The 14,849-nt window shown below is 41.7% G+C and overlaps 1 protein-coding gene and 1 long non-coding RNA gene across 2 annotated transcripts in view; one reads left to right on the forward strand and one right to left on the reverse strand.

Annotated features, from left to right (window-relative positions):
* HPSE2 (heparanase 2 (inactive)) overlaps positions 1–1,016 on the reverse strand; it is a 730,895-nt gene extending 729,879 nt beyond the window's left edge. The window contains exon 1 of the mRNA XM_069067170.1: positions 625–1,016. Within this exon, the coding sequence (XP_068923271.1) occupies positions 625–884 (260 nt within the window). The 5' untranslated portion in view covers positions 885–1,016. The remainder of the gene's footprint in view (positions 1–624) is intronic.
* Positions 1–5,493, forward strand: part of LOC138145541 (uncharacterized) — an 8,338-nt gene extending 2,845 nt beyond the window's left edge. The window contains exons 3-4 of the long non-coding RNA XR_011164246.1: positions 1,047–1,180; positions 1,622–5,493. This is a non-coding gene — a long non-coding RNA (uncharacterized lncRNA). The remainder of the gene's footprint in view (positions 1–1,046; positions 1,181–1,621) is intronic.
* Positions 5,494–14,849: the final 9,356 nt, after the last annotated feature.

A 14,849-nucleotide genomic window follows, 5' to 3' on the forward strand; every position in this document is an offset into this window, starting at 1 on the left:
GGGGGGGGGAAGATTCCATATATAAAAAGCTGGTTGCCAGTCCTAAGGGCTGGAGGAGACAATGGAAGATATTTAGTTTAAAAATAATAATAAATCCGTTTTTGTACGCCGATCAGTCTCTGCTCTCCAGCTGGGAGTGGGAAAAAATTAGAGAAATGATCTTTCCGTGGAAAATTCCACTTTCGTGCGATCCCTGCACAGTGCACACACAGGCGCGCGCGGGTCCACACACAGACACTCACACCCCTTCCTCTCAGGTCTTTGTTGCCAGAGAAGTTTCTTCAGTTTGCAACTAGCCCCCTGTTCTTGTTTCTTTTCAAAAGGAGACGGGGAGGGCTAATTGTTGTGGATATATGTAAGCACAACATTTTTTCAGTCATAACTGATAAGTTTCTGAAATGCTTTTCTGCATTGCAAACATGTGCATCTTAATAGAAAACATTGCTTTTCTCAATCACAAGTTACAGCCCCAGAGCAGGATATACAGAAGAAAAGCCTCCTTCTATCTTTGCTTTGAGAGAGATCTGCTTTTTTTTTCTTTCCGCTCTTGGAATGGGGGATGGGAGGGGGTGGGGGTTGTTTAAAAAAAAAAAAAAGTATGATATATCGAAGCCCCTGCCTTACCTTAAGAAATCGAGCCAGCCATCATGAATGATGGAAGGGTCCAGCTGTAGAGAGAGGAAGTTTTCATTGACTGTCCTGACAGGGCTCTTGGTGCTCACATCGAGAAGAATCAGGGTCTTTTCCTTCACACCTTGAGACTTGCCTACGGGAAAAGTTCTCCTGTCTCCAGCTTGGGAGGAAAGAGAGACATGTAGCATCAAAGCCAGCCACAGTGCCATCGGGCTTAGGAGCGCAGGGGGGCAGGAGCTGGTATAGGGCATGGCGTGGAGAGAAGGCACGGAACTCCCTAATTAAATCCCTCAGATTTGAGCCCCTTCTTTCTACAGGGTCTTGCTGGTGACTAATTGTCCTTATCTAAAGTGTGTGTCTGTCTGCCTTCCCCCCCCCCCCTTTTTTTTTCTCTTCCTTTTTTTTTTTTTCAGTGTTTTGGTGCTGGTGGAGCGAACTCACGCCCCTGGCCAGCCTTTTCAGCGACTTGTGCCAAGAGTCCTCGTTCACCAGCGCCGCCCCTTTAAGAGATTTAGACTGACTGCAGACATTTTGTAACTTTTTAAAGGTAAGGGAGGTGGGGGGGAGGCGGGAAGTGGGGGAACAGAAGAGGGGGTGGGAGAATTGTAGTCTCCTGGTTTAACCCTCTAGAGTCTGGATCTGGGAAAGGAGAATGTAACAGTAGAGTTCTCATATTCCAGGGATGGGACGGGCTACCCAGTTTTCCTTACTTCTGTGATCCGACGGGCAAGTAACGCTCAACCAGACTCCTTTTCACCTGAAGTATATTCAACGAGTTGTTTCTCCCGACTATAGGCATTTTGGAAACCCTGGGACAGTTTTCTGGCGCTGACCTTTTTTGGGTTGGGACAGAAAAAGGAGAGTGGGGGTGGGGTTCTGCGGTGGGGAAGGTGACTAATGCCACGCGTAAATTGCAGAGGAAGCCTGTCTGAATTAAGTCGTGTCTGCAACACAGAACAACTACCTAGATGTATCTTTTAACCTTTAGGGGACAAAGGGCAGTTCCCAGAAGGAAAACAGAGCGTGACCCGGTGAAAGAACCCTCTCTGCTCCGCAGCTGTTCCCGTGGGAGATGGAAGGGAGCCCAAGCAGCCCTGTAACCACGCTAGTAGAGACCCGGCTCCTTCGGAGTGGCCAAGGATCGCTGCCCCTGTGCCCAGGGCCAAGACTGAAAGCCAGTTTTCTTTGCTCACGGGTGGGATCTCCCCAGAGCAAAGGACAAACAAATCTTTGGCTGGTAAGTGAAGATTAGGAATACAAGTCGTCTGCCTCGATTGTCTTGGCAGCAGCTCTACCCACCCACCCCCGGATCCACTGTCTCCATTGGTCTCCCAGTAGGAGAAAAATGGACGTAGGCCTTTGTTTCTTCTTCCCAAAGGAAGGGGAGTGAGTCCTAGTTTTCATTACAATCTATCCAACTAACCCCAATGAAGAAGCAAAGCATTGGAGAAAGATGCCTTGACTGAACGAATTGGCCCCCACCCTAGGCATGGGAAGAGGTAGCAGGATCTCCCACCTATACCTCCAGAAAGTTACAAGCAAAGTGAAGGAGTCAGCTTGATAAAGATTCCTCACAGCCCAGCTTTCCAGGACAACCAAGGAAGAGGTGAAGAAGCCAGAGTATTGCACAGAGCCTGCCAACCCTGTGATTCTGGAGAAGGAAGAAACCCATAATCCAAATCCCATCACCACCTTGGCAGAGGGTAAGGGGCCTACATGGCAAATGGAAATGCCTTGGCTCTGTCTAGAGGTTTGCTGAGCTCTGAAGAGGACACTGAGATCCCCTTCCCTACCAAGCGGCCCACCAAGTCTAAAATTAAGGTGTTACAATTTATTTCTTGTTCTGGGCCTATCTCTTTGCCCCCTCACTTGCCATTAATGTTATGGAATTTTTCCTATATTCCCAGTCTTTAAAGAGGAGATTATTTTTACTAGAATTTGTAACAAGTTGTTGTACATAAGTGCAGAGCACATGGTGAAATTAACCAAGCAGTTCATTTAAAAAAAAAAATCTTGCTGTTAATAATTCACATTTCTATAGCAGGTACTTAGCAAGTTTCCAAGGGCTTTCCTCACAAAAAAAGCCTTGGAGTTGAATCCTGTTATCCTCCTTAGCCTTTTAAAGCTGATAAGGTCGAGGCTCCCAGTGACTGAATAAGGGGTGGGGGGAGAGGAATAAACATTTATATGGCACCTACTATGTGCCAGGCAATGTTCTAAGTGCTTCACAAATATTTCATTTGATCCTCCATTGGATGACTTACCCGAAGTCATACTGCTAATAAGTGCAAAGATGGGACTTGAACCATCTTCCTGATAGCATGTCTAGTATTCTTTCTGGTATGCCATACCGCCCCATCCTTAGTCTGAAGGATATGGCATGGACAGAGGTATATGCCTACTTACTATGGTAGTTTTGCTTTGTTTTATTTCTGTGTGATGACTTAGAAATGATTTTATGGAGGACTATAAAACAATGTATGAATGTGCAAAGGACTGCAAATTCAAGCAGTGGTTTCCCCATTTGCTATATTCAGGGCCAGAGCAGAACAGAGCAGGCACATGAATAATGTACCAGTTTTCAAATGTCAGGGAACATTGCTATTGCAGATTTTTCTCCATTAGCAACCAGGGTTTGCTATATGATACACCAGAGAACTAAAGAGTTAATGGTTTGGGTTTTTTTTTTTTTAGTGCCTAAGCTTGTAACTAAGGAAAAAAGTTAGGCTTTTGGAGTATCTGGCTTACTCTGTATTGTACAGCCTATAGTTTTTATTTTCATGCTGATGGGTATGTGAAGGCTGGTGTCTTAGTTACTTTAGCTAGCCTGAGATATTTTCAGCAGAACCCCTGGGTAGTGTAGAAAGTCAGCAGTGATATAATAAAGTACTTGCTTTTTAATTGCTGATGAAATACATCCCCTGTAGCTGTTGTAATTCTGTAGTTATGTATCAAGACCCAGAAAGTGGCTCAGTAACATTTATAAATAGTACCAGAAAGCCCAAGTCTGATCAGAGAAGAATCTGACTGCTTTCTTCCTGCCTTAGTTGGTTTAAGCATCGGTGGTATTTTGCCCACTCCCCAGCTCAATGACATGTTTACTCTTGTCTCCTATCAAAAGAGAGAAAGATTTATTTTAGGGTAGCTATCTATGATTGATTCATTGTGTTTTTTTAATATGTGGTCTGTGTACCCATTAATGGAGGGGATATGAATCAGCATTGTGGCTTAGTTTATAAGTTCCCTGGGGACAGGGTCTGGGTCTTTGTAGTTCCTTTTGTATATGTAACATCAAACTAATTAGTAAGAAAGATTACAAGTATATTAATGACAAATAAACATGCCTAGATGGCTGTACAACCTTGAAGGATTAAGGTAAATATATGAGTAAATCAAATGGTGGCCTTAGGTTGGGTGACCTACAAGTGAATGCTGTCAGACCCCAGGCCCCCGTGACCTGACTGCAGGTGGGGGTTGTAACCTTATCCAACTTGTTAAGTATTGTACACAAGGGGCTAAATAATGTTGGAGTCTCCAGGGAAGAAAAAAAAAAATGCTCTCCATTTCTGGAAAGCCTCAGGCCTGAAATGGCCTTGTCTTGAGTTCCCTTTTGGTACTTATGTGTAAAATGAACCCACTTGCTATCACTAATTCTTTTTTTTTTTTTTTAAGCAATCAGGGTTAAGTAACTTGCTCAAGGTTACACAGCCAGTTATTTCTGGGTGTGGTGCTAAGTATCTGAGCCCGGGATTCGATCTCCAGATCTTCTCAACACTGGAGCCAGTGCTCTTACTCACTGTGCTACCTGGCCACCCCTCCAAATGCCTTTTTAAGTAAATACCTGGGACTTTTTTACCCAAAATAAAGGAAGGAGGAGTCTGCATCCATATGCTGACTCTTCAATAAGAGTGCGTATTATGGACAAATGATTCTTGAAAGGCAGTAGAGCTTAAGCCTACATCAAGGATGTGCCCTCTGCAATGTGCTCCCTCACTCTAAAAGCCCAGAGTCCACACTGGGTTGTTCCACTTGGGCTTTATGTCCCTACTCATACCTATTTGACAAAATATGCCCACCTTGGGTTTGCTGCTACCTTCCTTCCTTCTCTTCCATACTTATTCCCTAAGGGTCAGGTACTCCCTGCATTCCAAGATGGGTGACAATTAGTCAATCTGATAAACTCATTTTACTAATGTGCTAATGACTAGGAGAAAGCTGTAGGGGCTCCTCGGAGCCTTTCCCCCAGCTCCTGTGCATTGCTGCAAGGACCTTCTGGCAACACAAAATTACTATTTCATCTTTCTGCTGTGTTCTACTAACTGCTATTACCTAGCTTCCATGTAAGCTCAGAGTGACTGCAGTTATCTATGTGGGCAGAGATATGACTTGTGAATGGCTGAGACAATGCTGAACATGCCACTGTACATCTGCCATAAAGGACTTCCTGGGGTTGGTTCCAGATACTCTTTGGGGAAATATGAAGAAAGGAAGGACCTCCAGGCAGGTGATGAAGAGAGACTTTGAACGGTGAACTAGATGGGTCAAGACCCCACAGTTCAAGAAGCACTGAAGGGATTGAGAGTGGAAAAAATTTAAGAATCCCTGAACTAGGCAGCCTTCAAATATGGACATACACGGGAGCCATCTACCTCCTGTTCCTTGATATCTCCAGGACCTGCAATTCTAGAGATTGCTGAGAGAGGATCTCCTCTTTGTGAAATGATTCTCGCTTTCCTAGTTTGAGCTGAAATCCTATTTTGGCTCCGCATTCCTGTGTATTTTTTGGCATATTCTCATCTGTAGAGTGTCTCTGATTTATCTTTGCTCTTTTGCTTGGATAAATGCATTTACTCACTCTCATCATTTGTGGTAGCATTTTGTATAAATGTATGGTGGGGAGGAACTAAGCCGGTAAGTAATAATAATAACTAACACTTATCTAGTGTTTATGACATCCCAGATGCTATGCTAAGTACTTTACAATTATTATCTCATTTGTTCCTCTTAACAACCCTGGTTAGATTGGTACTATTATTATACCCATTTTATAGCTAAGGAAAGTGAGGCAAAATAAGGTTAAGTGGCTTGCCTAGGGTCATACCACTAGTAAGGGTCTGAGGCTAGAGTTGAACTCAATTCTTCCTGTCTCAAAAACCAGCACTCTTTGCATGGAGATATCTAGCTGTAAGATAAGGAACTATCCTCCTTCAAAAGTAATGAGGGAAGCAGTTTTGTTCTCAATCTATCATACTCCAGAAACTGGCCAACTAAATGGCACAGTGGATAGAGAACCAAGTCTGGAGTCAGGAAGACTAATCTTCCTGATCTGGAATCTGGCCTCACACATTTATTAGCTGTATAACTTTGGGCAAGTCATCTATGCCTTTTTGCCTCAGTTTCCTTATGTGGAAAACGAGCTAGAAAACCACTATCTTTGCCAAGAAAGCCCCAAATGGAGACATGAATAGTCATACAGAGTCCTACGTGACTGAAAAAAGATTGAACTAGACTAGAGATATTGCACTTCTTGGAGAGAGGAGAAGAGATTGCCCAGTTGTCCCAGACCTTTCCTACCTCCTTCCTCATGCTGGTGGCCTGCGTTCTAATCTCTGAAAAGGTGGATCAAACCTCAGATCGTCTCTGTCCATGTCACCTGCCCATTGGCAATATTTAGGCAGTCTAGCAAACCTACATGTATGACTTTTGCACTATAAGTAAATAAAGTAACTAATAACAATGAGGTTAGTGTAAAATCTGGTGTCAGATTGTGTGAATATCCCTCCAGAAAGGCTTTTGTCCCTTAAAAAATTAATAACCACTGACATAGCCCTTTGGCCTCCTGATAGATGCCTGAATGGGCTCTGTCCATGGAAGCCAGCCTCTGTCTCCACTGTTTCAGACTAGCAAGACTGGAAAAAATCAGTATTTGCCCATATTGAAGAGGATCAGCTTCTGTTTACTAAATGTGACAACTTCATGCCTTCATTCTCCTTCCTGGGCCTCAGTTTCCTCATTTGTAAAATGGGGGGGGGGGACTAAATGATCACAGAGGTCTCTCCAGCTCTGTCAGACCTCTAAGAGCCGTGTAATTATGGGAGTGGTAAAAGGATATTTACAGTTCTTACTATTGTCTCCTTTTCTTCCCTCCTCTCTTCCACCAACAGTAGCCCTGTAAGTAGGGGTAAGAAATGAGATAGCCTGTAAATCATAGAGAGGATAGAGACGTTATTATTGTCTGCGACATGGGACAAAGACCACAAACTCCCTACAAAATTATTTACTACAGATGTTCAATTTTGCCTTAAAATATTCAACATGAAGATAGTCAATCTGACCAGTCACATAGATGTGTTTTACATTTTATATGATGGGATAGAGAAGCAGTGGACATGAGCATCAGCCTTGCAGTCCTGCCCACAACACTCTGACGACCCCAGGTTCTAGCTCTGGGTTCAAGGCCCGCCCTTGACCCATCCTGGCTGTATGACCCTAGATGATTCTTTCGACTTCTTCATACTCTGGGTAGCTCTAAGACTATAAGGAGCTAAGAAAGTGATACCCTGACCTGGTAATACTTTATCCCCGAGTTCCCTATATCAGTGAAATCCCAGGTCTAGTTCCTAACCCTGTGATGGGATAGTGCCCCCTGGAAACAGACCAGATACTCCCCCTGTGCCTAGCACAGATCCTTACACTTAGTAGGCCTTCTAGCGGTTCTTAATGAGCAGATGACTAAATATCGAAGGGAAGGATTTCAGCAGTTTTCTCATTCCTTCTGTGATTTAGCAACAGAAGCAGGCAGGAGACACTAATTTTGGGGTCCTGATTACAGCTGCTAAGGCTTTTCACCTACTAAAACAATGATAATATCCTGCCTGAATGAAAAGAGAACAATGAGGGAAGCACAAAGTTTTCTATTTACTGATTCATTAATTCTTAATATTTACCATTTAATAAAGGTTAGTGTTCATATGACTCTTTAAGGTTTGCAAAAAGCATTCTAAATTTTATCTTATTTGAGCCTCACCACAACCCTGGGATGCAGGTGATATTATCCCCATTTTACAAATGAGGAAACTGAGGCTGAGACTTGGCCAGGGTTACAGAGCAAGTAAGTGTGTCTGAGGCTAAATCTGAACTCACATCTTGACTCAAGGTTCAGTGCTGTGCCCACTGCACCACTTAGCTGCCCCATTTTTCTTAGAAAGACTCCTTCCTCATCTTTTGGCAAACTGGTTGGATCCATTAACCACACTTAGATTAATGTCTGAAGAAAAAAACAGTTTCAGTGTTTCACATACAACTACAAGTGACTAAGAGGAAAGCAACCCCAAAGAAATAATGAGTTTGAACAAGAGAACGAGTTCAAAAATGTTAAAAAAAAAAGAAAAAAAGAAAAAAGGCCACTGAGAAGCAGCTTGGTCTAGTCATTGATAATAGGCATGCAGTGCACAGAGTGCCAGTTCTGGAATCAGGAAGACTAGTTCAAATCCTGCCTCAAATACTTATTAGCTGTGTTACCCTGGGCAAGTCACTTAACCCTGTTTGCCTCAATTTCCTCATATGTAAAATGAGCTGGAGAAGGAAACAGCAAACCACTCCAGTATCCTTGCCAAGAAAACTCCAAATGAGGTCATTAAGAGTTGGACATAGCTTAGAGAAACAACAGAACAAGGAGTGTGCAATGTAAGAAAGTAAGGCCCTTGCCACTCATTAGATAAGTTTCTCCCCATATTTTCACTGGTGACACTGGTGGGGGGAGCACAAGAATAGATCTCTCTGATAGAAGAAAGAGGCATGTGCCAGACCCGAAGAGAGGCCTGCCCATACACATGCTCTTGAAATCTGTGGGAGCAGGAACTGGTTTGGGTGTTGGTTGGTTTTGATTATTTGGCTTTGGTTTTTTGAGGGGCAGTTGGCCTTTCTTTGTATCTATCCCCAGCTTAGCACAATGTCTGGCACACGTTGATAAATGCTAGTTGTCTGACTTGGTGGTGGCTCACATACTCTTGGGAGCTGGCACCAAATGGATCAGGACCAGCTGTGCCAGCGGAGCCACCTAGTGACTCTTGCCCTTCTAAGTGCTAGAGAGATGGGCACAGCAGTGAACCAGGAGTGCTGACTAAAGAGCAGCCCAGTCCTGTCCCTCTGTAAGTATGGAGGGTCAGAGAAGTCAGAGACTGTGAGTCCTAAGGGAAGGCAGGACCCCACCAGAGTCATTCATTCAGTCAATCAGCATTTACTGAGAGGTTGCAATGTGCTCTGAGGATATAATGAAATACATAAGTGTGGTTCCTGACCTCAAGAAGTTCACATATTGATTGGAGTAGGACACTATTCAAACACTTGTGTACACAGAAGATCAATTCAGTGTAAATGGAAGGCAATCTTAAAAGGAAGGCACTAGCAGCTGGACGGATCTCCAGCAGAAGTTGGAATTTGAGCTGAGCCTTAAAGGAAGCCAGAGAAGGTAAACAGTTGGGAGTGAAAAGGGAGAGACTGCCATTGCAGATACATCAAGTCCAGAGATGGGAGTTCCACATATAAGGGGCAAGCAGCAAGTAGGCCGGTGTCACTTCATCTAAGAGTACATGGGAAGGAGTAAAGCATAAGAAGACCATGTTATTAAGGGTTTAAAATGCTAAACAGAAGGTGTTAAATTTGATTGAGGAAGTAATTGGGAGCCATTGAAGTTTCTTGAGTGGAGGGAGTGCGCTTTAGGAAAATCACCTTGGCAAATGGAGGGTGGACTGGAGAGATTTGAAGGGAGAGTAAAGTTTTGTTGACAGGTGAGAAGTCCATTCTGCATTTTTTACCAGGTCAAATAAAAGCTTGTTCAGTTGAGGAACTACAAATGTAAAATATTACACATAATATCATATTCGCATGATTCATTTACTGAAACTGGGCTTTTAACCCTTCTTTTCCTTCCTAATAAGAAATGGTTCTCTGGGAAGGGGAAGGAGAAGGAATACATTGGAAAATGAAGGTGATATAAAAACAAAATAGCAATTTTATTTTAATTAATTGAATTGATATTTTAAATCAAATAGAAACCTAGACTAGTTTACATGTCTTATAAGCCCGAATGTTTGAAGGGGAGCTGAGGGCCCTTTTATTTTTTTTTTAATTTTTTAATTTTATTTTTTTTGCCTTTTGGAGGGCAATTGGGGTTAAGTAACTTGCCCAAGGTTATCCGGCTAGTTTTTTTGTAGGGGTGTTAAGTGTCTGAGGCTGGAACAGAATTCGGGTCCTCCTGACTCCGGGGCTGCATTTTACTCACTGTGCCACCTAGCCGCCCCTGAGGGCCCTTTTAAAGAGCAAAATTAATGAGATAATAGTGTGCCCAGTGTTTTTCTAGGTAGAGGAATAAGCAAGACAGATTTTATAAGGTGACCCTCCTCCCCAAAAAAATTTTTTTTAACCAAACTGGTTGCATCAGTGGCTGGAACCTAAAACATTCGAATAAAAATTCATGAAAAATTATAGTCCAAACTAGAATTACCTCTAGAAATGCTGAAAATACCTCATGAAATGGCTTGTGGCAGAACAGTAAAAACACAGCAAGCCTACCTGCTACTGTCTTAGCTTCTGCCGTATTAAGCCAATTTATCCTTTAAAAATTCAGGTGACTGGGGCCTTTTGTGAAGAGATAAGAATAGATCATTCCCCTGAAGGTTAAATATTTTATTAATGAGCATGAAAAATCACCAAATGAAGTAATAAAAGCTTTCAAATATATTATTCCATTTTATCCTCACAACAATACACAAAGAAGGAAGGGCAGACTATCTTTATCATACAAATAAAGAAAATTGGGCTACAGAAAGATTAAGTAAGAGAATTAATAGGATTCTGGGAGGCTCAACCATTGTCCTTGTCACTTCTAGCCTGCTATTCTCATTAGACCATGCTTCTGGTGAAGTCCTTAATCAAAAAAAAAAATAGTGGATACATATTTCAGATGCATTGAAGATTATAGTTTCAATGTTCTGTGATTTCAAAAGCTTCTAATTACCATATCAGGCATCTAGTGGTTACTTAATAAATGTTAATTAATGATAATGATTACTTATGTAATGTAAAATGCATGTCAAGCAGTTTGCATTTACATTATTATAATCATAACTGAAAGTAACTCTAAGCAGCTGGACTCAATCAAGTCTATTCAATTTAATGAACATGTTTTTAAAATGGCACTGTGCTAGGTCCTAGAGAGTCCCTGCCCTCAAGGAGCTTATATTCTACTGGGGAGGGGGGGGACTAAATAATCAATAATGATTCTACTGGACAGATGATAGAACTCAGAGAAGTGGGAAATAGCCAATGCCAAATATTGCACATAGGTTATTCTCTATGTCAGTTGATTTTGGTGGAATGTTTTTCTCTGATACAGTAGAGTTCTGGGAGGAGGTCTTGAGGGAGATCAGAAAATTAATTAATTAAAGATATCAATTAATTGACAAACAACTAAATATCAGAGGTAGGCTTCAACCTTGGGAGTCTGAGTACTTCAGTTTTCAAAATACTTTCTCCACCTTCTTAGGATCCTCTTGCAGTGATCACCAGCATTTTCAGTCACTGGAGTGGTTTGCCATTTTCTTCTCCAGCTCATTTTAGAGATGAGGAACTGAGGCAAACAGGTTTGAGTGACTTGCCCAGGGTCACACAGCTTGTAGGTGTCTGAGGCCAGAACTGAACTTAGATCTATTCTGAGTCCAGGAATGGCACTTTAGCCACTGTGCCACCTAGCTGCCCTTCATTGGAGGACATAGACGAAAGCAATTCAGGATGAGAAGACATGAATGGTATTTGTGAAGTCTATTCAATCAGTGGCAAATATTAAATTTTTAAAGCCTGTGGCTATAAGGAATAATGAATATGATAAATATAGAAAAACAAATATGAACTAATGCAAAGTGAAATGAGCAGAACCAGGAAAATAATATGCCCTATGATTCCAACAATACAAATAGAAAAGACAACAACCCAATCAAAATGAAATACTTTGAAACTATGGGCACCTTATAAGTGAAATTATAAGGAGAGACATAAAAAGGCCCCATACCCCTCTTCTTTGGTGAGGTAGGGGATTACAGATATAGAATATTACATATAATATCAGACTTACTCAATATCCTTGTTCAATTTTTCCCCCTTCTTTTATATTCCTTGTTATAAGGAGTGGCTCTCTGGAAAGGGGATTCATTGGGAAATGCAGATAGTGAAAACATAAAAGGCATCAATAAAAATTTTATTAAGAATACTCTATGGGTGTGAACAGACTGTAATTGATTACCAGCAAAGAACTGTGCAAAAATAAAATGAAGTATGGGATGTTCCAAAAGTCTTGGTGCAGCTTTCTGCAGCAAGACTTTTGAGGTAGCCTGTATATCATTGAAAAAATAAATGAATGGAAAAGGAGGCCACATAGCAAGAGCAAGGGATAATAGATGTTCAGCTTACATGCTCCATTGTTAACGATGAAATGTCAAGAAATCGGGAGGAAGGCCCCTCCTATACACATTGTGTGGACCTCACTATGGAGAATTTATTGAAGGACATATTTTTGAGTTGTTTTTCAGCTGTGTCTGACTCTTCATGACTTCATTTGGGGTTTTCTTAGAAAAGATACTGGAGTGGTTTGCCATTTCCTTCCGCAGCTCGTTTTACAGATGAGAAACTGAGGCAAACAGACTTAAGTGACTTGCCCAGGGTCACACAGCTAGTGAGTGTCTAAAGCCACATTTGAACTCAGAGACTTCAGACCCGACGCAGTAACCCAACATTGGAGTGCATGGAATTGCTATTCAAAATGAGAACACATGGATGGTTTTTGTGTATACTTTTGGAGGAAGTACTCCCATAGATGAGCTCAAAAATCATGACAGTGTCCAACTGTGCTCTTCTGAAACCAAACCAGCACACCTACCAGGCAGTGTTTCCCAGATACCCAGTGAATACCTACAAACAATACTTTGGTTTACTTTCTTTATTATATAAAAATGAATGCAATTTTTGAATCTGAGTTAGCCTAAGTAAAGTTCTTTCAGCTGTTTCCACAATCTATTATTGATTTCATTAATTCATTAAATAAGCATAAGGACTATATAATTACTGGGAAAAGCACAGATAAATAAGATATTGTCCCTGCCTTCCAGGAGCTTACAGTCTACTAGGACAAATAAAGTATATACCCGTGTGCCTAGATAATAGAAGGTAGGCTGTGAAAGAGCTAGAAGTGAGTCCATTAACCAGCTAGTTCTGTTTTCAGCCATGTCTGACTCTTTGTGACCTCAGTTGAAGTTTTCTTGGCAAAAATACTGGAGTGGTTTGCCATTTCCTTCTTCAGCTTATTTTACAGATGAGGAAACTGAAGCAAACAGGGTTAAGAGACTTGCCCAGGGTCACATAGCTAGTAAGTATCTGAGACTAGATTTCAACTCAGGAAGATGAGTCTTCCTGACTCCAAGCTTTGTACTCTATCCACTCTGCTACGTAGCTGCCCCTCTCTTTACAGGTTGAGGAAACTGACTCAGGAAAGTTAAGTGACCTGTCCAAGCAAACACAAGTAGTAATTATCAGAGGTGGGATTTCAGCTGAATTCAATTTGTTTCACTTTACCTCATTTACCATGCACATAAATGCCTAACAGAGTCAAGGAAGATTATGAGAGTTCTCAGGAAGAAAAGGTAATTTCTAACTGGAAGGATCAGCAAAGATTTTTAAGCAAAGGTGGCATTTTAGTAGAGATGAAAATGGGGGAAATAGGTCATTCTGAACAAAAAGATTGACATGAGCAAATGTGCTGAGACAAGGAGGGACAACAGAGGAAATATTTGTGTAAGAGTTAGTAGGAATCTAAATTTGGTGGCAACTTTCCCCCATAGAAGTCACTGGAATATAAAGACAGAAGGTTCCAATGAGACATCTTTAAAATACCTAGTAGGATGACCCATCCTATGATCACAGATTTAGAAGGGACTTTACACTAGTCTGTTTGGGCTAAAGTAGAGCCCATGACAGAACGAACCTCAGTTTCCTTGTGTAAAATGAAGACCAGATACTGTCTGAGGACCCTTCAGCTCTAAATTCCATAATAGTACGGCCACAAAGGAAAATTGTGTCTCCTAATTCTTACCTAGTTATCAAAACTGTAACTAGTATAGGATGATCAGGGTTTTATTCTAGTTAACCAAAATTTACTAACATTTCCCAGCAGCATAGAAACAACTGAGCAGGGGTGGTGGCACAGTGAGTAGAACACCAGCCCTGGAGTCAGTTCAAATGAGTTCAAATCCAGCCTCAGACATTTAACCCACCCACACACACACACACACACACACACACACACACACACACAAGCTGTGTGACCTTGGGCAAGTCACTTAACCCCAATTGCCCTACCTTCTGCCTCAAAAAAGAAAAACTGAACTTAATCCTTGGTTAACAAGAATAATTAGGAATAAGTAGTTGGCAGTCCAGATGCATGGCCCAGTCTGGTTACCCCATTTCCACCTCTCTAGCTGTATCTCTTTCTCCTAACAATAGGATGCTAATTCAATGTCTCTCCCCCAGCATGGCCCTATCTCTTTCTCATCACTATCAACTCAAGGGAATAGGTCTTATGAAATTGATTTGAGGGTGTATATTGGGCTGCTATGCCAAGAAGATTTCTCCATTCAAATTGTGAACCAATACTTCAGCTAGGCAGGATGGAAAAGTAGATTATTTTACCTGTGTATGCCATTCCCTTTAACTCTTCATCTTTTTATTCTGAGTATTCTAGTCCTTTCCACTATTTCCATATGCATATTCCCAGTCTCAGAGGGGACCTGCTAGCCACTCCATCTTCAGGAAGGGAAAATTTATTGTAATCTCTCTGTTAGAAGAGGCAAAGTATATAGAGTGTTTGACTTTGAGTCATAGGATCCTCTGTCAAAGGCTCGAAGGAACTTGAAAGGCCATCTCAGTCCAACCTCTCCCATTTTACAGATGAGTAAACTATGACCCAGGGAGGTTTAATGACTTAGCCAAAGTCATAAAGCAAGTGTTCGAGGTGGTGTGAGTCAGTACTGCCACACTCCCTGGGTTCAAATCCTAGTCCTGGCACCAGCCATGGGCAAGTGATGACTCTGTCTTTAAGCTATAGGGGAAATTCCAAAAGCAATGAAATCACAGATCTTTGCCCTTTGTCTGTTAGGGTTTTCAGCTAC

This window comes from Petaurus breviceps, unplaced genomic scaffold (assembly GCF_028583685.1).
Source record: "Petaurus breviceps papuanus isolate PSGF00001 unplaced genomic scaffold, PetGlider_PUasm1.0 90740, whole genome shotgun sequence".
Taxonomy (NCBI): domain Eukaryota; kingdom Metazoa; phylum Chordata; class Mammalia; order Diprotodontia; family Petauridae; genus Petaurus; species Petaurus breviceps.